The sequence below is a fragment of the Nipponia nippon genome, unplaced genomic scaffold (genome assembly GCF_047370975.1).
Source record: "Nipponia nippon isolate SJK-2023a ecotype South Korea unplaced genomic scaffold, ASM4737097v1 scaffold_3, whole genome shotgun sequence".
In the NCBI taxonomy this organism is placed as follows: domain Eukaryota; kingdom Metazoa; phylum Chordata; class Aves; order Pelecaniformes; family Threskiornithidae; genus Nipponia; species Nipponia nippon.
The window spans coordinates 108,991,679-109,016,498 of record NW_028262347.1 but is presented as its reverse complement, the minus strand read 5'-3'; the positions used below and the strand labels follow the sequence as shown (position 1 = coordinate 109,016,498).

Here is a 24,820-nt window from a genome sequence, read left to right as displayed (position 1 = left end):
AAATAAGCAACAGCTAACTCATTGCCTGTGAAGAAGTTAGCACAGACACTGTAAAACTGAAGTTAATAATGTATTTAATATTCTTTTCCCTAGGACTTGAAGACAAAAATTACTCTGCATCAGTTTACTGCATATGCGTGTATATTTATATATGTGTGTGTGTATGCATATAATTTATTTTGAATATCAGTCTGTATTAGCACGGAGAAAGCTAAGTATGGGCTAATATCAGAGGCCTGAAGAACTTCAAATGTTTAAAGGAAGCAGCTTCTTAAGGAGTTGTCTATTAATCATCACCCAAAAGTCACACTGGAATTATAAACATCATACAGTGGCCATTCCCTTGTCCTTCATTTCACTGAACAAACAACTACAGTGTGTTTAGTACAACACATGACGAAGTACTTGTGCCTGCTAATGTATTACTACATGTATTGCTAATGTGTTACGAGTATCTATAGCTAAACGTATAAATATATTTTCATACAAACATATATATATGTATATTTATAATATACGTACATTTATACACAAACTCACTGCATGTTTGGATTTGCATTTTGTTTAAGTATGAAATATTGACGTTATATATGATTTCTAAATTTAGCTTATAATTTTACCTGGGTCCAGACTAATTCCTATTGAAATCAATGAAGAAAAAAACCCAAACACCAACCCCCCAAAAAACCTTTCTCAGCCTCCCTGCAAAAGATAGCATGTTAAAACTATATCCACAACAAATACCACCTTATTTATTTCTGCTAGAGAAGTATTTGTCAGTAAAGCTGCCAAGAATGACTTGATGTATGCCAGAATCTTCAGAGCACCGAATTGCTATGCAGTTTTTAAATCTAAAACTTGCACTTGTACATTTTTTATTGTTTCTAAAGAACATTACTCAGAAAGCAGCAAAACTTGAATAATTTCTAGGAAATTGTTATAGTGTTGTTGTTATTAAACATCCACAGGACAGACTTCCTTAATCAGCATACTGGTCTCCAAACATTTAATTCCTTCTCTATCTTCTCCACCGTAAAGAGAATTTCTTATCCATGCTTCTAAGGGTCTATTTCAGGCTCTATCAATCCTCCTAACCCCACAAGCTGTGTCCCAATATCTTCATATGGCCAAAAGCCAAAAGAAATACACTATTTACCTGAGAGAAGTGAAGGAAGAGAGAATTCCGGGAGCAGCTCAGAAGCAGGAGATGACAATAGCTCTCTTCAAGCCCCACCACTCTGCTGTAAAAAGGAACTGAACCGTTGCCCAGGGACAATCACTTAATGTCAGCAATGGGCATCACCTAGCACAATGGCACAACACTACTGCTTGTCACACGACAACCACAACAGACGACCTTCGCCTGAACCACTCAGAAGCCAAAGAATATTCAGAAGAACAAACTGGCCACATTTCTATATTTCATATCTGGCCTCATTCCACATCTGTTCCTGTGATCCTATCTCCAACTCTTATTTGCTACATTGCATTTCATTCCAGACTGCTTTTTTCCTTTTCCCTTACAACTACCAGCTTTGTATTTTCAAATTATTTTTATACAGTGCAACCAATTTTCCTCAGCAAGTATATGAAAACAGTCTGCTTCAAAGCATTTTAGTTGCATTTCAACACCAATCACAAGGCAGACGCCAACAGAATTCCTACCAACTGATATTTTAAACGTTCTGATATGTTCTGCAGCACAACTCCTTGGGACAGACGCTGATTCGTTTTGACGTATAAGGTGCACTAATGTATTACTCAAATTTGGGGATGAAAACATCTAGCATATCGCTTTATATACATGTTCTAAGAGAAACATTTTCAAATTCAACATTTTTTCCTAGAACTAGATAGATCAGTAGCTGAATATCAGCTGCCTTCATATATTACAGACTCAGAACACAAACCTTGATTATTATTATTTCTGCTTAAAATTTTTGATCACTGCAAAGACCTGAATTAAAAAATAGGTATCGTCGATATTAATTCAACTGGTGAACTTATTAATATTTTTCTTTTTACTTAGAACATCTTGAGCTTCACATCTTATTAAGGAATTAATAAAATATAAACCATAAATTTTAAAAAGTCTTATATTCTCAACACAAGAGAAAAGAACGGGTTAGCACAAAGAACTTGCTAATGTGCATTGATGCGTTGCTAGCAAGTTTACTGAAAGGTATTTCTGAAGCAGATCAAAAACGCTCAGTTATGAAGGGAGGCAGATGTACACGGATAAACCTGCCAGAATTACTTGATAGTGCTGACAAGCAGAACTTACTGTGTCAACTGTGTCAACATATTGCCCAATTTTTTTTTTTTTTTGGGGGGGGGGGGGCGGGGGGGGGGGGGGAAGAGGAAAAAAAGGCAACCAGAACCCAGACAGCAAATATTAAACTCTTACATGAATCTAAATTTCATTTTTATCAATGTAACTAAACAGGTGCCTTTTATTGATAGTATGGTTTCAAGACTTCTTTGGCAATTTGTTAAGTACAGGAGCAATCAATATTAATCCAGACTACAATCTTGTACACAAAATTCAGCAGCTTGTATTAAAAAGAGCCTAATAGGAAAAAAAAATACAAGTTTTCTGAGTCTCTGAAATCAGACTGTTATTCCAGCTGGTACTGAGAGTAGTCTAAGTATTTGCTTTCAGATGAACAAGAAAATACCAGGTTAAATTCACAGAGAACAAAACAAGTTTCCAAATGTACATATTGGCTAATACCTTAGCTTTTCAAAACCTTAATTTTAAAATCAAAGGAACTTTTCTTTAAAAAACATTTATCTACTTTTCTTTCCTAGTGATGACTAAATATCTGCTAGCTTAATTTGTGACAATTTACAGTCACAATAATAAAGTTGTGTATTCATTAAAGATGTATCTCACCGACCAAACCACAGAAATAAGACCATTTACTGTTATTTTCCCTACTAATTCAAATTTACCAGAATTTGTAACATCTTACATGTAGACAATTTAAATAAAAGAATAATTGTAAATTGAAACACATTTCCCACTCCTAAAAAATGACTGGGAGCTATATTCATTAGCTTTTGTGTTGCTGTGCTCGTGCAACACAGTAGTTTCACTAGGCATATTGTGTCTAAAGTATAATCTTTCTCCAGACTTCAGTGCTACAGAGACATTGACCAGCAGCTCACCAGAAGCCACTCCGCCTTCATTTAGGGTAGCCAATAAAAAATTAGCAACTCTCCCTTTAAACAGAATGAAGCAGCAAAATGAAATTTCAGGGCTGACTATAAGGTGTCCTCTTTGAAAGGGACTGGAAAGTGCTTAGGAATGCATTTATTTTACTTCAACAATCTCTTAAAGTAATGGGGGGTGTGTGTGTGTGTGTTTGTTTGTTTTTACTTAGTTTCTAATACTAAGTGTCAATCTAGATGCTACTCTTACCATACCGATAAGTTAAAAATGTTTGAGAGTTCATACTTTGTTGAGAAAGCAATCACCTAAAGAGAAAGCATATACGAATTATTTCACTGTATTTCAAAACAGAAAATTTCGATTTCTCTGAGACTAAAAAAGCTAACCTAGAAGAAATTTGAGATTCATTTCACCTTGTATAGATATAACCACAAGTGCATGCTCTGCTTTTTTCAACTTAAGATGGATTTCACACCATGACAGGTTTCATTCTGCATTAAAATTGCAAATCTTCTATGTGGCCCAGTTTCAGCTGCAATTGATCTGCTTTGTCGTCATAGATAAAAAAAACAGTGAAGGGCACTGCAGCTTTAAATATTTCAGAGCTATGTAGCTAGTAAATAGACTCCATTGCAATATGGCTCTGAAGGTCGTGTCCTATTGTCTCTTTTCTCTCCAAATATTTTGAACAGCATAAAATGGTTTATTTTATACAATACCTCCCTGCCATTTCTAAATCAGGTCAATGTTATTAGGCATTTCCTTACTGGAAAGGACAGATACGCCACGCTTTCCATACACACCCACGCTGCTTCTAGATGGATTCAAAACGTCCACTGTGAATGTAACAGCAGGGTGTACATATCAGACATATGCAGCTTTTCATATGTATACCTTACGCGAACAGACTCTCCGTTAAATCCCACCACAACATAAGGACAACTAGTTATTTCAATGGTGATAAAATAATTAACTGGATTTCAGGTCAAGAAGCATCTTTGGTTAAAATTAACATGCCAGTTAGTTAGAAACCTGAAGCCAGCAATTTTAACATCTCCTGTTTCTCACATATGGGAGAATATGAAAATAAAAATTATCACACGCAGCACCAAGAGAACGCAGTCTGCCAAACCTGTTTTTCATGAAGGAAGGCTACTACCTTTCAGATGCCAAAAAACCCCCAACAACAACAACAGAAAAAAACAAAAAAAAGCCAAACAACAACAAAAAAAACAACACCAAACAAAAAGCCCTGTCACATTTAAGAATAAGTTACAAGAAAAATAAGACCGTAAACCTTAAGCCAGAAATTGGAATCTTTGTGCATGCACTCCCTAGGATCAATCCCACTTCTTTCATATAAGGTGAATATTCAATGTAAATATGAGTTATGGAGATGCCTTTCAGATAGAACAGTAACATGAAATACACCCCTGCAAAAAATACAACTTTGTAATAGCTGTCACCATGTAGAAGGTGCATGTAGTCATTTACCTGAAAAGGCAACAGATTGTTGCCATTGTCCGTCCTGAACGCGCTGTCTTCCATCCAGGATTTGGGGGTTAAGGGTGCAGCCCGTGGGAACTTCGGAGGAGCAATGACATTGCTGGAGAACGGTTTTTTAAGGGGTGAAATGGGATTGAGGGGGGAGGGCACGCCGACCCCCACTCCCACGCCGACCCCCACTCCAACTGCCCTTCGAGGGTCCCTACCAGCCTGCAGCCCACCCCAAGGGTTGGAAGGTGTACTCCAAGCCGCGTTTTGATGGTTATTCCAGCTGGAGGAGGAAGAAGAAGAGGCAGAGGAGGAAGACGGTTTGCTGGTCATAATGGGCTGATGGCTGTAAGCAGCATTTCTCTGGGCGAAAGGTGCCTGATTAGGGCTTACAGGTGACCTCCGCTGCTGCTGCTGCTGAGCTTGCTGCTGCTGCTGCTGATGTTGGTGGTGTTGAGTCTGAGCTAGGCCAATTTGAGGCGAGAAAGTGCCACCAAATACAGGGTTGACATGGTGCGGAAAATTCTGGAAAAGCATTGTCCCATTGACTGGAGTAATCCCTTGGAAAAAGCTATCATCCACCGTGTTTGTGGTCCCCGTAGACCAGGTGCTGCCGAAGGAGGGAGACAAGGAGGTGCCGGCTGCAGGTTCTTGTTGAGGCTGGTGAAAGCTCAACCCAGGCAAAATGGGAGACTCCATCTGCATCTTCTCCTTGCTATTTTGGGAAGGAGCTGATGTGCCGATACTAGTCACTGAACTGTTGTCTTCTGGTTTGGGTGTCTCCGACGAGATGGGTGTAGAGGGGGCTTCTGCTGAGTTTGGATCTTGCTGCTGCTGCTGCTGCTGCCGCTGCTGCTGGGGCTGGGCTTTGCTTTTGTCCATCAGTAAATCATCCTGCATGGTTTGCGCAGCTGAAACAGTAGGGGAAAAAACCACAAAGACAGATTATTAACATTGCCATTCATACCACAAACCAGGCTGTTTTAATCATTTGCCGGCCAAAAATCTCGTCCTGTTGCTAGTGCTATGCTACAGCAAGTTGCAAGGCAAACCCGTAATCTTCCCCCTCCCCCATTTAGGAATATGTAACCTTTGATCGTGCTAGATTGCCTTTAAAATATTTTTTAAGATGCTTCACCCTTTTTGATGCCTTGTTTCCCTTCAGTCTAAATGAGAGATGTGCTTATAGGGCAGAGATATACAGCAATTTCGCCACGTCTCTTTTCTCTTACACCGGAACTCAGAGCTCTCACCCTGCAATGAGAAACTGATTCTGGTTCCTGTTTTTCCAAGCACCCTCCTCCACCTCCTCCCCCTGGTTATTTGCATACGTCAATAAATACTGCTGCGTCCTTCAGCAAGGTTAAAAAGACACCAGTCTTCACTCTTCTCCACCCCCTTTTCTATTAGGGGACCTTTAAAGGAGCCGGGTACCGATTTTCCTTAATTAACAAAGAAGCTTTCAATTATTTAAATTTATCAGAGAGAAAGCACACGCGAAATCTCGCCCTGATGCGGGAGGGGTTCTTGGCTGCACAATCGTTTTCTGGCCTTTTTCTGCCGCACAGCTCGCCGCTTGCTTCGGGCATGAGGAGCGATCGCAATGACGGGGGGAGGCGGGGGGGGGGGGGTGGAGACACTTCATGTACAAAGCCACCGATGGGTCTTATATTTGCCTTCAGTGACCTTACGATCTTTCCCTGTAAAACGCTATTTTACAGCAAAGCGGTCCTTTGCTTAAAGGTATTTCTACTCGCTCTACTTCTATATATATGAAACCACCAGTAATTTGTTCATTGGAAAAAAATAAGGTCAAAACGAGCAGGATCTGGGAGGTATTATTAGACCATGATGTTCCTGATGCTTTCACAATGAAAAATAAAAACGGGGCAAACTGAAATATCTAAAATATAGACATGCTGGCATTTTAAAAGCCATCTTTACATGCACAAGACAAAGACTAGTGATACAAATTATTTGCTAAATCAATACGTAAGTTTAAACTTTAAAAAGTAAATGTATGTAGAATGGTCAAGTCTTATATTTGCAAGAAGTGGTGCTGCATATGAAATAGGTCAGATCATATAATTTGATTATTATTTTGAAACACAATAGTACTAATGCATATACAGACATCAACAAACAGCAATTGTATGAAACTAGAACAGGAACCTCCACATTTTGCAGACTTTCAGTCAATTGAAGAGACCGTTCTAAATCTCAAAATTATTTTAAATGAGCCAAAAATCACTTACTTTAATTGAGTAACGATGTCAAAGATGGTCATTGCTGAATACCTAATTGCATTTCTATTGAGTTAATCATATGCCATGTACATCCCTAAGATTGCATTTTTTTAGGATTGTTTTTTGAATGTAATAAAGCAAAGTTAGGCCAAATCAATTAACTGTTTAAGAAAAGTGGCAGAGAGTGAAATCGATGACCCTCTCCTTTCTGACCAACAGTTTTCAGATAGTCCATGTGTACCTTTAACGTTTTCTTTCTTTCTTTCTTTTAAATCTCTTCTCAGCCATACACACACTTTTTAGTTAAAATGAATGTCAGGACAGGTTTCTGCTATCAATTAAGTTACTGCTCATGCTCCCTATTATTTATCTGTTCAACATGCAACATGAACAGCAAGGGTTCATGAACAGACTATGCAGTGCAATAACATTAAGGCAAGTTCCTAAGAAGAATGGAGTAAACTATTGCATCTGTAACAGGCAGCTCTGCTGCTGGTGGTGCAGAAAACCTTGCGAGGCAGTTTAAAGCAATACTGCAGTAAGCCATAATATACCAAGCTCCGTGTAGCTTTCCATAGCTTCATTTCTATCAAAATTGCTATTAGTCCTAAGGCTACATAAAATCACTGATGATTCCACATCAGAGAGTGAAAAAGATTATATTTATCCCTCCCCTGGTTCTGAGCTATCACTACAAAAATATATTTAGAGAGAAAAACATAACAGCTGAAATGTTAAAATTCTGGTGTCAATAAAGTATATTTAAATCAGTTAGTCACCAGGTTATCTACAGTGGCTAGCACAGCACTTGCTTCAAATATGTACCTTGACTTAGACAGTTGTTTTTGAACTTTATCCTAAGGACTGTAATCCACATTCATTTTCATATTGCTTCTTAAAGGTAAAAAATCACTGCACAATTCAACTCTCTTGTCAAGGTCAAGACCTACCTTTAATGAATGAAGCCAGTCTGAATGGAAAAACACTGGATAATAAATGACTTTGAAAGACAGGCCAGCCAATGTCTAATGTTGGACTAATATGCAGTACCTCTTGATTATTTGCTGGTGTAAGTATTTGTACAAATTTACAATCCAGTACAGGAAATCTATATCCCCATAGCAATAGCAGCTCCTTTTGCATGCAGTAACCCACGCAGTCAACACAGAAATTTTTAAGGAACAGTTACCTTTGGATTTTCTCTATTTAAAGATCAACAAAATGACAGTATATTTATTTTCTTCTTTCAGGTTTGGTATATGACAAATAGTCGACCACTCTGGCAAGAGCACTTTGACAACTGGAAGCTTTCCGCGCATGCGCTCCCAAGGAATCATGGGGTTTGAAGTCTTATCTATAGATGGCATTTCACTGCTGCCTATCCTGAAAGGAAGAAGGCACGAAAGGAAAAAAAAAATACGTGCATACTCCCTCTTTCCAGGGAAAACTCCTGCAGTCTGAATCACCAGCTCTGAGAAAATAAATATCTGTCAGATTGGGCTGAAAGTGAGTAATTAAATAAGAGCTTTTAATAATAAGAGGTTTAATTTATAAGCCCGGATCAAATAGCTACCTATTCAGAACCACAATCGCTAGACAAAGAAATGGTTCTAGTATTTCCAAACTTCCTTCCAAACTCCAGACTTCTAGTATAAGAAATTAATTGTAAGCTCATACCAGCTGTAAAATATACAGCTATTACAAAGGAGATAGTGTCATGTTGCTTAGCTGAAGAAAATATTAAATAATTGCTTGTCATAATATAATTTCAAACAACATTCTGAAACTCAAACACAAATAGGTCGAGTACAAAAATGTAAAACAAGTCAAAATCAGCACGGAGGCAAAAAGTTCTACTATTTTAATAGCTCCCAATTTCCAAGTTACCACTTTTCCATTACTGAGTTATTGTTACCACACTGAAAATTCTACCAAAAAATAAGCTACTCAGAAAAAAAGGTGCAAATTTTACTATTTAACGTTCCGTCTACTCTGTACATTGTAGTTCCACATTTCAACTACCTCCCTTCCACTACCCGCATATCTCCAACTTCTACATCAATACACAGCCTGACAGGAGTTCCTCTCATAAGATACTAATATTTTGATGATTAATGTAGGTCGGGTAAAGTTTTCAGGATTTCATTTACCGGCACTTGCGTCCTGTCTTGTACTGGTCCATGAATTATTCTGGATATTTATTCTGGATAATTATTCATAATACTAATTATTCAGGACCAAATACTAATGCTTGTATGGACATTACATAGTTGAAATCAGAAGCGTGAAAATACCCGTGTTTAATAAAATTGCAGGCTGATTTTTCAAAGGATGAAATATGCATAGCTTTATGGGTGAAAGAGAGATGACTAAAGCTGAGAAAGATAAATTAGGGCAGTTGAAAACGGGTTGTTAACACACTTACGTCTCTGCTTTCTACAGTCTGTTTATGTTGGACTGTATGGTCTGCCTGCCTTAAATCAATGCTGTAATTAAGAGTTTCTCAACACTTGCTCTAACCTGTTTGTGCTACTCTGAATCATTAAGGGCAGGAAAACTGCTTTCTTACAGCAATTGAAAATACCGCATTTGTTGAAATATCCCAACTAGCACAGGGCTGGCTCTAGGTGTTCTATACCCCTCCTTTATGTCCCCATTTACTTCTGGGTTATTGGTTTTCAGATGATGTAAGGATTCACGTGGAAGGGACCACACCCTTGCTGTCAGCTCTTCCCAGGAGACAGCTTCACTTTGTAGATCAATTATTAAGATAAGGAGAGTGCTCATTATGATGTTCACAAATGAGAAGCACTCCAGAACCAAAGAAAATCAGGACATAAACGCAGTTTTTGATCAACTACACACTAGAAGAAAAACATCTTTTGTTTCTACCAGCCAACTCTTTCATAACTGGAATTTAAAAGATAACAACAACAGCTGTATCAGAATGCAAGAGCTTAATGCAGTCTGGTACCTGAATTACTTGACCTAGGCCAGTTCCACAGAAACAAATGTAAGAAAGGCCCAAATAAGCCTAGCTAACCCAATTAACATTGTATTGAGTGTATTTTTATTTTATTAAATTCATTGTGAAGCAATTTAAGCCTACTATGACTAACAAACCATGCTAGTCTTTTTGCCAAAAAGTGAATATTGCAATGAGCTTGAAGGTTAAAATGAAGTATTATGTTACTGAAAAAAATGAGTTTTATTGTAGAAACATTTTTCTCAGTTTAGATTTGTTTCATTTTAGCTTAATTGAGAGCTCCTTGTCTTTTTAAAGATCGAATCAAGTAGATTAAAAAATGCCTAACTGATCTTTTAATTTCACTATCATAGCAGTTAAAATGCAGTTTTGCCAAAATAGAACATTTTCATATTGCCAGGTTACTTAGCTTTGTTGAAAACAGTGAATAATTCCAATAGCCTTAATGTTGTCAGATCAAAAGAACTGTATTAAGGTACTGCTCCTTCATTATTCGGCCTCTTTTTCAGGCCTTCCTGAAATCGCCAGATAAATATTTAATATACTTCCATATTATTCTTACAGTAATTGCTTGTCAACTTCTTTATTAAGCTTAATTCTGTATAAATTTGTTATCAAACAATTCAGTATTTTAAAAGTTGATCTTTTGACATAAATCTGATGGCCAAATTTAGGGCTCAATTTTAAGCTCTAAATAGCTTATATTGTTTTTGGTGATTTTTATTAAGTTCTGTACGTGCCTTCAAATGTGCAGTTTTATTTAATTCAAAATGGCTGCCACCTCCAGTTAGTATCAGTGAGGCTGAACTCTGTTGAATCTCAGTAGCAATCATTTTCCCTCACTTTGCATTGGTGAAAGGGAGTCCATTCCCAGGAGAGTTCTCTCTGGGCTCAAACGCAGCTACTACCAGATGAAGGTAAGAGAGGACAAAGCAAGACAGTGCAATGAACATCACGGAGACAGAAGGAAGGAACACACAAGAATCTATTAAGGGATCATATGGGAAGCAATAGTTTAAAAAATGAAAAAACTGCAAGAGGCAACCTGAGATTTATAGTGGAAATTGCCAATGCAAAGAAGGAAGCATAAAGAATATAAAGTGGAAAGAAAATGAAGAGAAAAAGGGGATGAGGGAGAGTGAACTGAAGGAGGAGATTGTTGGTGAGAATAAAGCAAGCATCTGAATAGAGCAGCTGCATATCCGGTCTCGTTAAGGGGAGGAGATGAGGATGGAATGACAACTCTTGCTCTCTCAAGGAATAAGGAGTTTTTTCTCAAATTTAGAAACAGTTGGTTATATATGTATTTTAGGATCACACTTTGATTCTGAGAAGAGCAGACAAACAGAGAACACATACCCCAAGCTGTCCAACAAACTCCTGAACAATAAAAAGGCACAAATCAGTTTTCAAATTTCAGGATCTCTATGCTATTTATGGGATGTTAAGAGATCTGCCGTTATAGAGTCATAGAATAGTTTGGGTTGGAAGGGACCTACAAAGGTCTTGTAGTCCAAACCCCCTGCAGTGAGCAGGGACATTTTCAACTACATCAGGCTGCTCAGAGCCCTGTCCAACCTGACCTTGAATGTTTCCAGGATGTGGCATCTACCACCTCTCTGGGCAACCTGTTCCAGTGTTTCACCACCCTCATCATAAAAAAATTCTTCCTTATGTCCAATCTAAATCTACCCTCTTTCAATTTAAAACCATTACCCCTTGTCCTATCATGTTTTTATGTATCCTATTATATTTTTATATTTCATGTTTGGAAAAAAAGAAAAAGGAAAAAAATGTCCAAACCTGCCAAGTGTTCACTATTTGACCTGATATTCAAGTTTTGTCCAGTCTTGTGATCCCTCCCTCTGCTGATGGCAGCTGCCTTTGTCACAGACTGTTCTTCAGCCTCAAATGGTAGCCAACTGATCCTGGGTTCTGGTTACATTTCTTCAGGTAGGTATTGTTCACAGCCATTATTACTCATCATGACCTCATAGCTTTATTCTAAATGGTAAGCAACTAGCATATCCTTCCCATTCCAAAGCAAAAATAGAGAAATTGCACAAATCCCATAATCCTAGGAATAAAACCAGTTTCCCCATTTCCATTTGTAATGTTTGAGAATAAATATATAAAATCTAAGCATTTGGCTAGTCTAGCTGATCAGTGCTCTGGCCAATAGACAATGCACTTATTCCAGACCAAGATTAGGAACCAGAAACTCTGATATCTAATATTGCTCTTACATTTCATGAACAGCTGTAATTGGGACAGTGTGTATTAGATCCTCTTCCAGGAAGTCATGCCCATAGGGTTTACTCAGGCCACAGTACATCCAAGACTTCTCAGCAGTGCAAGCAAAACCATATTTTACTGTCCCAAGAATAAGTACAAAATAAATTTTCTGGGACAGGATGTCAGCATGATGCCTTCTTCCTATCTGCTTCTATACATACTTCCTGTAAAGAACATTTACATCACTGTAACTACTTTAGCGTTCCTGTTTATGATATTTGTAGCAATTAGAAAATAAACAACACCCTCCCTACTCTATAAATAGAATACAGCTTACAAGTCCAAGTCTGGATATTTCACACATTTTTATAACACTTTTCTCTCAACAAAGGCTGATTTTTTGCTAGCTAAGGCAACACAGTCAAAGAATCCAGTATGTTCACTAAAGCCTCCTTCCTATTCTACCTGATCTCTGTAGTCATGTACATCCACCATGCAGATACTACTTGTCTCAACCAAGAACAGATGTAGGTTGATGCAGCTGTAGAATTGTGGGTTTGGCCCTGTAAATTACTACCTTGTACAGCAACTGCAGCGTAACAAAGTTGTAATTTACACAAGGTATCAGGGACTAGTTACATGTAACAAAACTTATTACAAGAGCTATTTATTAAAAATATACATATATATATGTCTATATAACCTGAAAAGGAAAATTCAAAGTTGATCTTTACTAACCAACCTTACCAAGAATCTGGACTGTCAAAACTGCCTCTGAAAAGCAGGATCTCACCCTTTGCTTGGGGAACACGACATTATGCAGAACCTTTACATGTATGCAAATACACATACACTTGGACTGAGAAGTAAGAGTGGGAGACAGACACCCATGGTGGAGACAAATGGGAAGGCAACTTCTCTCCAGGTGCTATCCACCTCTTTGCTCTATAGAGGCTTTTCAGCTTCTAAATTTCCAGTTTCACAGACTGCAATGCTCGGTTATTGACTTCAGAACATAAAACAAACTTTAAAAGCACTTTAAAATTTTTTTTCCCATTAGGAAGCACACCTACAAACTGAAATGAGAGCATTATCATTACCACCAGCCGTCCCACGCCTCACCCCACTTGCACACAGAAGCTAGTGGCCACCAGGCTTCCACCGAGCACGAAGGGCCACTTACAAGGGCGCCGGGTGCTTGTCCTTGTCATTGCCAACAAGTCCACAGAAACGGATTAATTTCCCTTCCGCCGTGCCAGCCACCGCCCTCCTCGGCAGCCTAGCCGGGGAAGGCACCTGGCAAGGTCCCCTCTGTCCTCGGGCCTCTCCGCCCCAAGGGCAGGTCCCGGGGAGGCCGGCCGGCCGAACAGGGGGCGGGAGCCGCCTGCACCTGTTGGGCAGGCGAGGGAATGGCGGGGGTGCGCAGGAGGGTGCTCCTTCCCTGAGGGGGGACCCCACGCCCTGCGTGAGCGGGGAGGGGGCAGAGGAGGAGGCGGCCCGGCCTCTCGCTCCTTCCCTCCCTCCGCCCGTGAGGGGGAACGGCCGCCGGCGGGAGCGGAGCTGCGCCGCTCCCCTCACCCGCCGCGGAGGGCAACGGTCGCTGCGCGAGGAAGGAGGGCGGTGGCGCGAGGGCCCTTCCCACTCCGCCACCCCTTCGGGCCCTCAGGGGAACCTGGGCGGTGGCGGCCGCGGCGGGAGGGGCGGCAGCCGCTGCAGAGGGCGCGGGGCCGGGCCGGGCGCTGACCTTCCCCCCGCCTGCCCCCGTACGCCGGCGCGGCCGTTCCGCCGCCACCGCGTTCCCCTACCTGCCCCGCGCGCGGTGCCGGGCAGCGACTACGCGACAGTGGCGAGGAAACGCATAGGGAGGGGAGGGCAGCGGCGCCACGGGGAGGGGAGAGGCTGGGGGTGCGCCCCGCCGGACCTTTAAACTCCCGGCGGCGGCAGGACTACACTTCCCAGCGCGCCGCGGGGCCGCCGCCTGTTCCCTGGCGCAGGCGCGCTGCGGCGAGCGGGCGTGGTGACGGGCGCCGCGGCTGCGCTCAGCACTTACCTCACAGAGGCGGCGTCGCCACCTCTCACCCCGGCAGCGCGGCGGCCCGGGCCGCGCAGCTTCTGCGTGTGGCTCCGTCCCGCCTCAGCGAGCGGTCTTCCGCTTCGTCCCCGCCTGTTGAAGGAGGGGCCGCCCCGGGTGCCTGGTGAAGGGCGGTTTCGCTGCCTTTCCTCTCGCTTCCCTTCTCCTGCCGCCACACGCGTGACGCGCGGCTTGGTCGGCGCCGGGGCCGCCTTTGTCAGGCTCCGGGCCCTCGGCTAGGCCCGCTCCTCCTCCCGGGAGCCATGTCCGAGCAGACGGGCTTGGCCCTGCCGCAGACTATGGACAGGTACGAGGAGGGCCCGGCGCTGGGGCCCGGCGGGAGGGAACCCCCGCGGTGGGCGTGTGAGTCCCCCGCGTCTCCCGGGCCGCCCGCGGCGGCGGCGGGTCGGCGCTGCCTGTGGCGTGTTTCGGGCCGGCGGGCCGCGGGGGGAGTTGCGGTGGGCCGCTCCGGGGCGGGGGCCCCCGCAGCCGTTGCTGGCGGCGGGGCTGAGGCGCGGTGGCGGCGGGGCAGAACCTGGGCCGGTGAGCGCGGGTCCGGTTTCGCTTTTTGGCTTCTGGAAACTTTGGTGGTCCGGGCGAAGTCGTGCCAGCTCTGTCGTAAATCAGTGCAAGGTACCGCGGGCAGCAGCGCGGTGTCTGCGGCGGCGTGGGGGGCGTGGGAGGATCGCTCTGGCAGCCTTTGGGCAGGAGGAGGTGTGTCTGGGCTGACACGGGCTCTGGGCAGAGTGGTGGAGGTCTGCAGAAGGCTGTCCGGTTTCTGTGGGTCTAGGAGGTACCGTAGGTATGGAAAACATTGGCATGCACGTAAAATAAGGCACCAAAAGACGACCAAAGCTTAACTGGCCTTGTGTGGTTTGTTGCTGGTTTTATGGTCTTTAAAGAAAGCTTACAGTTGTTTTTTTGGGGTGCTGTGAAAAAGTACAACCTAAAAACTACTTTGACTTAACTGTAGGGGAGGAAAGATGGTTACTAACCATTAAATTATTTTTATTACACTTGTTTTCTCTTTATGCTTTTATTTGAATATGTAGCACTTTCACCCTCTTCTACTGAGGGCTTAAGATTCCTTATATGTAATTTTGAGTCATTCAGAAACCCTTAAGGCCCACCCCTATAAACAACAAAAACAACTTGGTAGCCTTTTATTGCAGGAGTTGTGATAGCCTGGTATTTCAGAAGGTGGGGGCCCAAAAGGAATTAGGCTTGTGTTGATGAACCTGTCAAGCTTTCATCGTAAGGAAGCAAAAAAAAACCCTAGTGTTTTTCTCCTTTCCAGGTCACCTCTAAGGAAAGAGAATTTAGCAAAATACAGGCTGTCATCAGGCAGGTGATGGAGATATAAACTATGTGAGGCAGGGGCAGAACTTGTGCAGCCTAGAAAGTGACGATGAGAAGTTTGTTTGATACAGAGAGAGGATAAAACTGAGTTGGGGAGGGAGGGAAAGTTGTTTGTGTTTTAGAAAAACTGAAGAAGTGAGACATGACAATGGAATGATTTAGGTTAGAATTTAGAAGAATGCCTGTGAAAGAGGCTAGCAGTCAGGAACAACAAGTGCATTTCCAAGAAGTAACAGGAAGGAGGTAGATTTTTAGAAATACTATCAGGAAAGTATTCAGTTTGATACACTTCCTGTGAATGTAGGGAATAAAAGGGAAGAATTAAGGAAGACAAAAAGAATTGGGAGAAGGATGATAGAACTATTGGGGGAGGGGAGATCAAGAAGAGTGTTGCAGAATCAACTCCTGAAACTAAAAAAAAAAAAAAAAAATTCTCATCTTCATCCTGAAGTTTGTAGTCCAATAATATGTAATATTTTATGTTTTCAAGTTCTAGGAAACCGTGATATTCTGAGTGGATTCCCTACTGTCTATGGCTGTTATATCATACCGTGAAGTCCTAGTTCACCCTTTTGGGAAATGGCTGTAAGGTGGTGTTTATAATCTGTGTTGTGAACAACTGTTAAATTAAACACTTAATTAAAAAGGGGAAATTAGTTAACTGGTGGCCAAAACAGTTTACTATTCTTCAGTTGTTATGTGTAATGGATACGTGGGGTTTGATGTACACTTAATATTCTTGTATCCTTTCAGCTTTGTGAAATTGTAATTTGTATTTCTGGCCCTTTTCAAAGACTTTTTCCAGTAAACTTGGATTAGCAGAGTTGATATAATCTAAAACAAATGGAAGTGTCCCTGACTTTCTTAATAACAAGGACAGTGCGGAAAAAGTTTTAAGTACCTATGTAGTGTGAAAGGAGGTACGAAGAGAGACTACGGCTTTCATATAAGAATTTATTTGGCTCAGTATAGGAAACTTTAGGAACAGTAGTGTGAGAAGTGGTGAATGGAGTGGTAAGAAGGAGCCAAGTATGTAGGATTTGAGTTTAATTCCGAGTATAGTACAATACCAACAGAAAGATTCTGGAGTAACCAAGACCTCCAAATGCAGTCAGTGTAAATAATTTTTCAGTTACATATTGGGTTTATGGAGCAGGGTTACATTGGAAGAAACCAGTTTTAATTTATCTCTTATTTCTGAAGAAATGTAACTGTTTTCATGTTGTATGTAGTGATGATAAGATAAACTTTCAATATTTCACATGAGGGGATGTAACCCGTGAATGAATCATCTGTAGGGATTCTGAGGGGTTGAAATACCTCTACTATCCTGTTATCTTTATTGCTCATGACAGACAGTTGTTTTCCTGGAAAAAGGAAAAAGTATGTATGCAAAAGCTTAAGAGTAACTGTTAATGGATTGTAACTTAACACAAAGTGCATTCTTTAAATCAAAGTCAGATCTTTTAGTGAAGGATGCAGAAAATACCTTTTCAGTGAATAAGGCTTTAATTTGATTCTAATAGTTAAGTCATTAGGAGGGGAAAAAAAAAAAGGTTTTCTTTTGTTTCCAATACCTAGGTGGTCACACTGAGAGTGGTGAGGTACTGTTGTATCAGGAGTAAGGTGTTGCTGCAGATCTGAATGTATGCGCTGCTTTGTATACAACGGTCAGAGCTCTTAGAGCAAGTTCTTTAATTATGTATTTGTGAGAGAGATGGTTGGCTTCTCCTGACTCTTAGATTGTACATCTGTATGACTTGCACGTGGTTTGGTTTTTTTTTTTTCCTTAATAAAGCAATTTGGATTTCTCCAGTGTAAGCAGTGTCTTGATAGCACCTCAACATTGTTGCCTGGGATTCATCTTTCTTTTATGTATTTTGTGCTCCACCCTCCTTTATTTTCCCTGCATAATTTCAGTCTGGAAGCAACCGCACATTTGTAATGAAGAGGCTAAGTAGCTGTTAAGGTATAAGGTGTTTGTTACATGAAATTTCTAGCTAAGGATTTTATACTTGCCTGAAGGATTAGCTACAGCATAAATACAAGAAGCACGAGAAGTAGACATGACCATGAAGTGACACTGCATTCTGGAGTTCTCTCGTCTGCATTTAGGAAACTAATCCACATGATTATCATGATCCTTTCTGGCCTCAAAATTGGAATTTTTATCCCTCTTGTAATTTTTTTTTTCTTCTAGCTCATGTTTAAGTAACAGGCCTAGATAACAGTCTTAAAATACCATCCTTTTCTGCATGCAGTTCTTTGCAATCTTTGTAAAGGGCCATATTCCTGGGCTAATGTGTGCACTTGAAGGCAGTGGTTAGTGGTCTGTCTAAATGGTGAGGTCTTATTATTTTTAATCCCTTTATTCATGTTGTTTTAATGCATAAATTATGGAATGATAGGAATTTCCATTAAAAAATTGAAATTACGTGGCAGTGGTTTTTTATGTTATGTTTTTTATGTTAATCGACGCAAAAACGTTTTTCAAGATTTCTTTAAATAAAATTGCCAGATTACATGAAAATGTTAGAAATTATTAGCTATTACTCTGTTGAGTGCACAGGGCAAACTTTACTTGAAAGTCAATCCTAATGCATTTGTCAAATTTTAACAGGCAGAGGCCATTTGATATGCTATACATATTTTTAATGTAAAAGCATTTTTTTTAAGGGAATACCTAGAAATATTATATTCTGAATAGTATTGGTGTGTTGAACCTGTACAGTGAAATTCTTGTGCCTGGTATGCGACGATCATGAACTGAGTCAGTCCTTCTTGTGTTTTCAAACATAGTTTTGAAAATGTACAAAAAAACTTGTCTTTTGTGGGCTTTTTTCATGTTTCATATTCAATTAGGTCCTATAAATTTTCTGGTTCTCAGCACTCTTTGACAACAGTTCTTCTAATTGAACACTTCTAATTGTTTCTTCTAGCTGCCCTGTGTAGCACCTGTCACAACAGGTATTCTGGCTTCTTAATGCATTTTTGAAACATTTTCATTCTTCTGGGTAACTTTGAAGATAAGATTTTGAACTTTCTGGCAGATTTTGGTGCTCTCTGAAAAACTTAATCCTTTAAATACTTAGTATATTTCCTGTGTTATTTGCTTGTCACACACAATTTGACTTTACCTCTGCTATTTTTTTATAGTTATGTTTTTAAGTAGAACTAATGTGTAAATTCAGTTTGTTTTTAAGTTATGGCTGTAGCTATATCTTGTCAGTTTGCTATTTTATAGCTTTCTGTAGCAGCTTGCATGTTATTGCCAGGACATCAGTTGGCTGTGATCCCGTGCTACGTAGCCTTACAGAACACTTGACTGGGTCCCACCAGAGTTGCTGTTAGAATACATATAGAAAACAAAACTAATAACTATTTATCTACTACACGGTGTTGGTTGAGCAGTTGCTTTCTGAAGTGACAAGATTTGAAAAACAGTTGTTAAACGTGTACTTGCCATAATGAAGTCAGTGGCAAGCCCGTATTGATAGAAAACCTAGACAATGGATATATTTGAGTAATTAAAAAATCTTCAATGTGGTCAAATTTTAAAAAAAAATTGTTACTTGTATAAGCGTATCATCAGATAGTCTCTGATTTATTTGTTTGTGAAGATAATCTGGTCAGTCTGCTGTCTTCAAAAAAACAAATGCTTAGCCTTACAACCAGCTTTTTCCTGGCTATGTCATTGCCTATATCTACCTTAATGTGAGCCGTAATGCTACAATGTACTCATGTTTTTAAGCTTTATTCTCTTGACTTCAGTTGGATTATGTGTAGATTGCTCTTGCAATTGATTATACCAAGGCTGCAGAATGCTGGGGTTTTATTTTGTAGTGTTTTTTTTTTTAAAGCATGTTCTGTGGTAGTGATTTGATGCTCCTTACACTATCTGAAAGACAACTCCGGCTCGCTTCTTCCTGTATATTTGCCAGCTGGCCAGAATGTGGTCACTTTTGCCTTCTGTTTTTTCAGTATTCAAAGATGTTAGTCAAAATGTGATAAATAATCTGTTGAAGTCTTGTGCAGGTATATGCTGAAGAATCAGTGTAGTGGTAATTTTAGTGTGATTTAACTTTTGAATTAGCATGCTTTATTTTCTGAATGGGTAGTAGTTGGTTCAGCTGTGATCAATATGCAGCCCTCCTTGATAGAAACTAAAGCAACATCACACGACTGTTTTGTCCTCTACCCTTGCAATTCCTTATTTAAAGGAGTTGAAATTGCAGGTAGACTTTAAAAGCAATTAAAAGATAAAATGCAGAATTGTAGTTGGCTTAAGAAATTACTTATACTATCAAGAGAGAGGAATACTGTTGCAACTAAATTTTCTCTTTGCCCCAGAGCACTGATTTGTCAGAAAAATGCTAGCATTTCGGTTCGAAAGTTGCAAAATAGCAAATTCATGGGTTTTCTATTTCAGTTTTCTGAACTGTCATCTGATTCCATGGTAATTTTATTTTTTTAAGGAAAGCAGCATATGCAATGGTTTCGTACATCATTTTCAGTTGCTCCTTTCATTCCAGTTAGCATGTGTGCTGTTTGTGTTCGTATGAATCTTCTCTTTTCCTTCCCTCTTTGGAAGTGCGGGCGCTGATTTAGGTTTATTTGCACAATTAACTGCTGATACTTTAGTAACCAAAGACAAGGTTTGGATTAAGACCTTAATGCTACAACCTAGGCAATGTAATTAGTGCAGTGTGGTCCTTGATTAAAAACCTTTATTCTGGACTCCTTAAACTTGTACTGGATGTTGTGCGCTGTGAATAATCTCACTGACTGAAGTTGACACGTGAGTAAATCTTTGTAGGAGTAGAGTTCAACCAGATAAGATATGCAGAGTAATAAACAACATAAAACACTTTACAGCATTTATACAGTATTTTTACTTTATGCCAACTATTTTCTGTTTCTGCAGTTATACAGTCTGTTTTACTTGCGCTGATTAAGCATGCCTCTCTTCATTGCCCTACCTGAAGGCATTGTTTTCTTTCTACACAACACAGTTAAACTCATTTTTTTGAAAGAGAGCTTTCCCTGGCTTCTGGTCGAAGTCTATCAGCAACTAGAAGTACCTGGCTTTCTGTTGTTCCTCTAGAGTAGGTTATGCATGCTTCGAAAGAAGAGTGTGTAAGAATAAAGAATGGCCTGTGCTGGGTTAATCTCTACCAGAAAGGAAACAAGGTGTTCTTCCCTGTCTTTACCCCAACTGGTTGGAAGCTGATGTTAATACAGGAAGGAAAAAGCAAAATTATGTGTGTGTAAGAGTGGGTTTGAAGAATGAAAGTTTGAAACAGTAATTACTTTCTAATAGCTTGACTTTTTCATTATTGCTTCATCCCAGGTAAATCCCTTGCTATTCCAGTTCTCTTTATGCCAAAGGTTCCATGTAGATGGAGTTCATCCTGTGTCTTATCAGTAAAGATAGTTAGTGAAGACTGGTTGCCTGGAGAATGCCTTTTGCCCATCTGTAGTATAAAAGTGCCAGCATGTTATTAGAAACTATCTTAACCTTTTGACTGTCATCTTATGTACATTATATTTCCATCTTTGATGTCTGCTTTGATATGCTTAGAAACAAACGTACATGTTTTAATGGCTGCTTAACTGTTAACTTCTACCTGCAGACAGTAGGCAATTATTCCTCTTATTTCAGTGTGGGGAAACCCTTGAGAGACTATTTCTCATGTTTGGTACTAAAAATCTTGGTATTCCATGTATTATCAAGACATTCAAATAATATTTTCATATGTTGTATCTGCTTAATCTAAAAATGCTATACAAAAACCTGTTTATTGGTATCTTCCACATAAAATTGCTCAGACCTCTATAATAGTGCTTAACTGTGATTGTTTCCTTTGGCATGGTGTCTTACAGTGCTTGCTGAAATTAAAACTTTTGACAATTAATACAAATGTGTTGAATACATCTCTTAATATGTATAATAATTTACAGAGAATGATAAATTTAAAGGTTCAGGTATTAATTTTGGAATGTCTTTTTAAGTAATACTTAAAGTGGTAATGAATACACCAGCTGCTTAGGACTTGTTTGCTTGGTGCTCCTGACATCTTAACCTGCTTATGGTCTTACGGTACTGCAGAGTGGGTGGGAAGTTCCTTGTGTGGAAGTGATAAGAGCGTTTTGATGCATCTTGTTTTCTTCCTCTCAGCAACAGAATGAGTTGGGTGCTAGCTTGCTATGGGATGTAATACCTATCTTTATCAAAAGAGTGCATGACTTGCTCATTTTTTACTGGTACTTGTGGCTTACCTCAAGTAGCAAGTCCATCTTGAGTGCAGAAGAACAAAAAGACCCAATCTGAAGTGGTTAAGTTCTTTTAAGCAAACTGCTTCTGGTTACTGTGTCTAAATGAAACTGTTATTAAGGTTACACAAGCTGGTCAAGGGGCTTGAGCATATGACTTAGTAGGACAAGCTAGAGGGAACTGGGCCTGCTTAGCCTGAAGAAGAGATGGCGTGGGGAGACCTAATAACCTTCTAGTACCTACTGAGGAAGTTGTTCAGAAGACAGTCTGTCTCTTTTTGGAGGTTCCTGGCAGGATGATGAGAAACAATGACCGTAAATTTGACCAGAGAAGGTTTCAGCATGTGGGGGTGGGGAGCGATGCAGTTGAGCTTTGAAACAGGTTTCCCCAGGGCAGCTGTGGATCTCTGTCCATGGGGCTTTTCAAGACCCAGCTGGAGAAAGTTCTGACAATCTGGTCTGAATTCACAGTATTGCTTCTGCCTCGGGCAGGAGGTCTGACTGGAGACCTCCTCTGGTCCCTTCCGACCCAAATAATTCTATGATACCAGGTCTAGATGCAACCCCAATTTAAATAGGGAGACAACACAGTATTAGGGCTCTATTTGCGCTGCATGACATGAGCATATTGTGCTGGAGGTGCCAATACGAGAAGTACAGTCCACTAATACCTTCTGGCAAATCTGCACTTAGCCTTTTTTAGCATCTGCTCTGAAATCTGTGCCTAGAAGTTAAGATGACTTCTTGTCTAGTTGGACTGGAATCTTGTTTTTTCCTTTTCTCTAAGATTTTTTTTTTCCTCTCCTGTTATTTTAATGGGTGCTTTTCATCAATAGCTTTCTACCATTCAATGAAAGGGCTTAGGCTCAGGATTTTTGTGACAGTGATTCTGAGGAAAGGATTCTATACCTCCTGCCTAACACTAATATAGGATAAGAAAAATTCTAATAAAAATCTCCACTTTTTAAATTTCAAAAAAAAAAAGGTTGTACTGAAGTTGTATTAAATCTGGGACTAGCTGTTCATTTGTTCATAATTTTAAATCTTAATTTTCTTAACCAATCAAGATAAAAATGAAAATTAAACTGGCCTGCTATATAACAGTTTTCCTGTAATACGTAAATACCACTTGATTTAAGGGCCAACCATGGAATCTTGGTATATGCTTATGTTTGGAAACAAACTTTCTGGGTAAGTGTAGTTAGTGTTTCCAGGCTTTTAGGTGATTGACTGCTGATGAGCATTATGAAGTATTTAGTGTTCTCAGTTTCTGTATCTGTGCCTGTTTCTGTATCTGTGCCTGTTTCTCCCTTTGGTCATGCATCTCTTATTCAAGGTGTATGTATTAACAGGAAGTGTTAACAGTGTGAAGGTAGTAAATAATAGAGTTAGTATGGACAAGAGGGGCTGGCATTCAGCGATTTATTTTTTTAAAGCCATTTTAATATAGTAGTTATTTCTTGACAATATAGAAAAAAAGATTAGGCCCTCTGTTTTAAAGCTGTAATGTTGTCTTTACATAGCTTTCTGATCTTTCCTCATTTGTTTCTTCTGTTATAAATGCCTCCTCTTGAGATCTGAATACTTTTGTTTAGAAGTGGATATTCTATATTGGACTAAAATGTGCCAACATAAGTTAGCCTTCTGTGAAGGATTTAATTACAGAAGGCCATGTGCTGAGTGCTTGTGACTGTTCTGCCGGTGAGTCATGCAGTCAATTCTACAGAGTGCCGAGGAGAGTTAGTTAATGTTATGATCAGACACCTTGGAGTTTTGTTCACATTTATTCAGAGTAAAGACATTTCGAAATTTTCAATGTCTGCCACATTTGAGTGGTTTTTGTTGTTCTTGAGGTATTAATGTCCCAAGAATATATCTTCTTGGTGTATAATTTTTTTTTGGTAATTTTTAGGTCTCAAATTGTTAAGTTTTTATTATGTATATTAGGAGAATATAAGATGACTGACTTCAGTAGAGCTTTTTGGTTTTCTCTCTTACACTGTAAATTATCTGATAAAAATAGAAGTTATAAACTGAGAATAACTCGAGTAATAGTGTCTGTTACATAAACTCTGTGAGTTCAAAGCAATTTGCTTGCTTTGGAGTCTTCCTGCCAATTTTTGCAGCTTTAGGACTACACTTCCTATTTTTCTTCTTTTCTTTGGGAGAACGTAACAGAAAAATTGCTTACCCTGTATGGTCAGTTTAACCATGAAACTCTCTAGGCATACATCATACAAAAATTGAACTTTTTCACAATTACCTTGCCTAAGAATGGAATGTAAAGTTAGTAGCTGTAAGTTTGGTTTCTAACAGATTATGTCTATGCTAATGTGTTTATTTTTGTAACTGGAAGATATTGTGCCTAAAGATTAATTTGTATTTTTACATTACCTGCGTGATTCTGGAATATTGCTGCAGGAGATTGAGCTCACATAATGCAGACTGTGAATGGAACGTAACTTTGCATTTCTTGTCCTTTATCTTTTGCTTGTCACAGCAACACTTTAATGTCAAGATGGCTGCAGTTTTAGACATGTCAAGGTTGGTCTATTCTGTATGTGCGTCACTCTTGATATTTGTAACATCTCTCATCTACTCTGTACACGTACCACAAATACCAGTATTGGTATTTTTCTGATGCAACTCTCTTCCCCTTTCCCCTAGTGCAAAGTAACATTGTTTAGTGCTAGTTTAATAGAAACTACATATTTTTATCTTCTTTTGGGACTGGGAATTGCATTTAACATTCCAATTTAAAACAGTAGATTAAAAACATCTTGATACCAATCTTTGAAAGCACAGATATGGTTAGTGCTCGATTAAGGAAGTTAGTAAGTACACGTTAACCCTCTGTTACGGAAAAGTAAATCTTCCAGGACATAGGAAGGACTAATGCTTGTTATCCCTTGTTTCAGAACTTGAAGGAATAAAGGTTAAAGTTAAATGCCTTTAAGTCGACCAAATGCTTGCTTTAACTT

General features: G+C 39.8%; 2 protein-coding genes across 15 annotated transcripts in view; one reads left to right on the top strand and one right to left on the bottom strand.

Moving 5' to 3' along the window:
* The window catches only part of CPEB3 (cytoplasmic polyadenylation element binding protein 3), a 100,076-nt gene extending 86,013 nt beyond the window's left edge, over positions 1-14,063 (bottom strand). For 3 of the 8 annotated variants that reach the window (XM_087765846.1, XM_087765847.1, XM_087765849.1), the window contains exons 1-2: positions 5,923-6,019; positions 4,670-5,580 (exon numbers count right to left, since the gene is read on the bottom strand). In XM_087765846.1, coding sequence (XP_087621972.1) covers positions 4,670-5,580; positions 5,923-5,998 — 987 coding nt within the window. In that variant the 5' untranslated portion in view covers positions 5,999-6,019. Of the gene's footprint in view, positions 1-4,669; positions 5,581-5,807; positions 6,020-13,319; positions 13,907-13,941 lie in introns of those variants that run through there. The other 5 variants (XM_087765848.1, XM_087765850.1, XM_087765852.1 and 2 more) reach the window with 4 other exon arrangements.
* A 123-nt stretch (positions 14,064-14,186) lies between these two features.
* The window catches only part of MARCHF5 (membrane associated ring-CH-type finger 5), a 52,238-nt gene continuing 41,604 nt past the window's right edge, over positions 14,187-24,820 (top strand). For all 7 annotated transcript variants that reach the window (XR_015706504.1, XR_015706503.1, XM_087765859.1 and 4 more), the window contains exon 1: positions 14,187-14,514. Coding sequence is in view for 5 of the 7 variants with exons in the window: in XM_087765859.1 (XP_087621985.1) it covers positions 14,471-14,514 (44 nt within the window). In the remaining 2 variants the exon portion in view is untranslated. The remainder of the gene's footprint in view (positions 14,515-24,820) is intronic.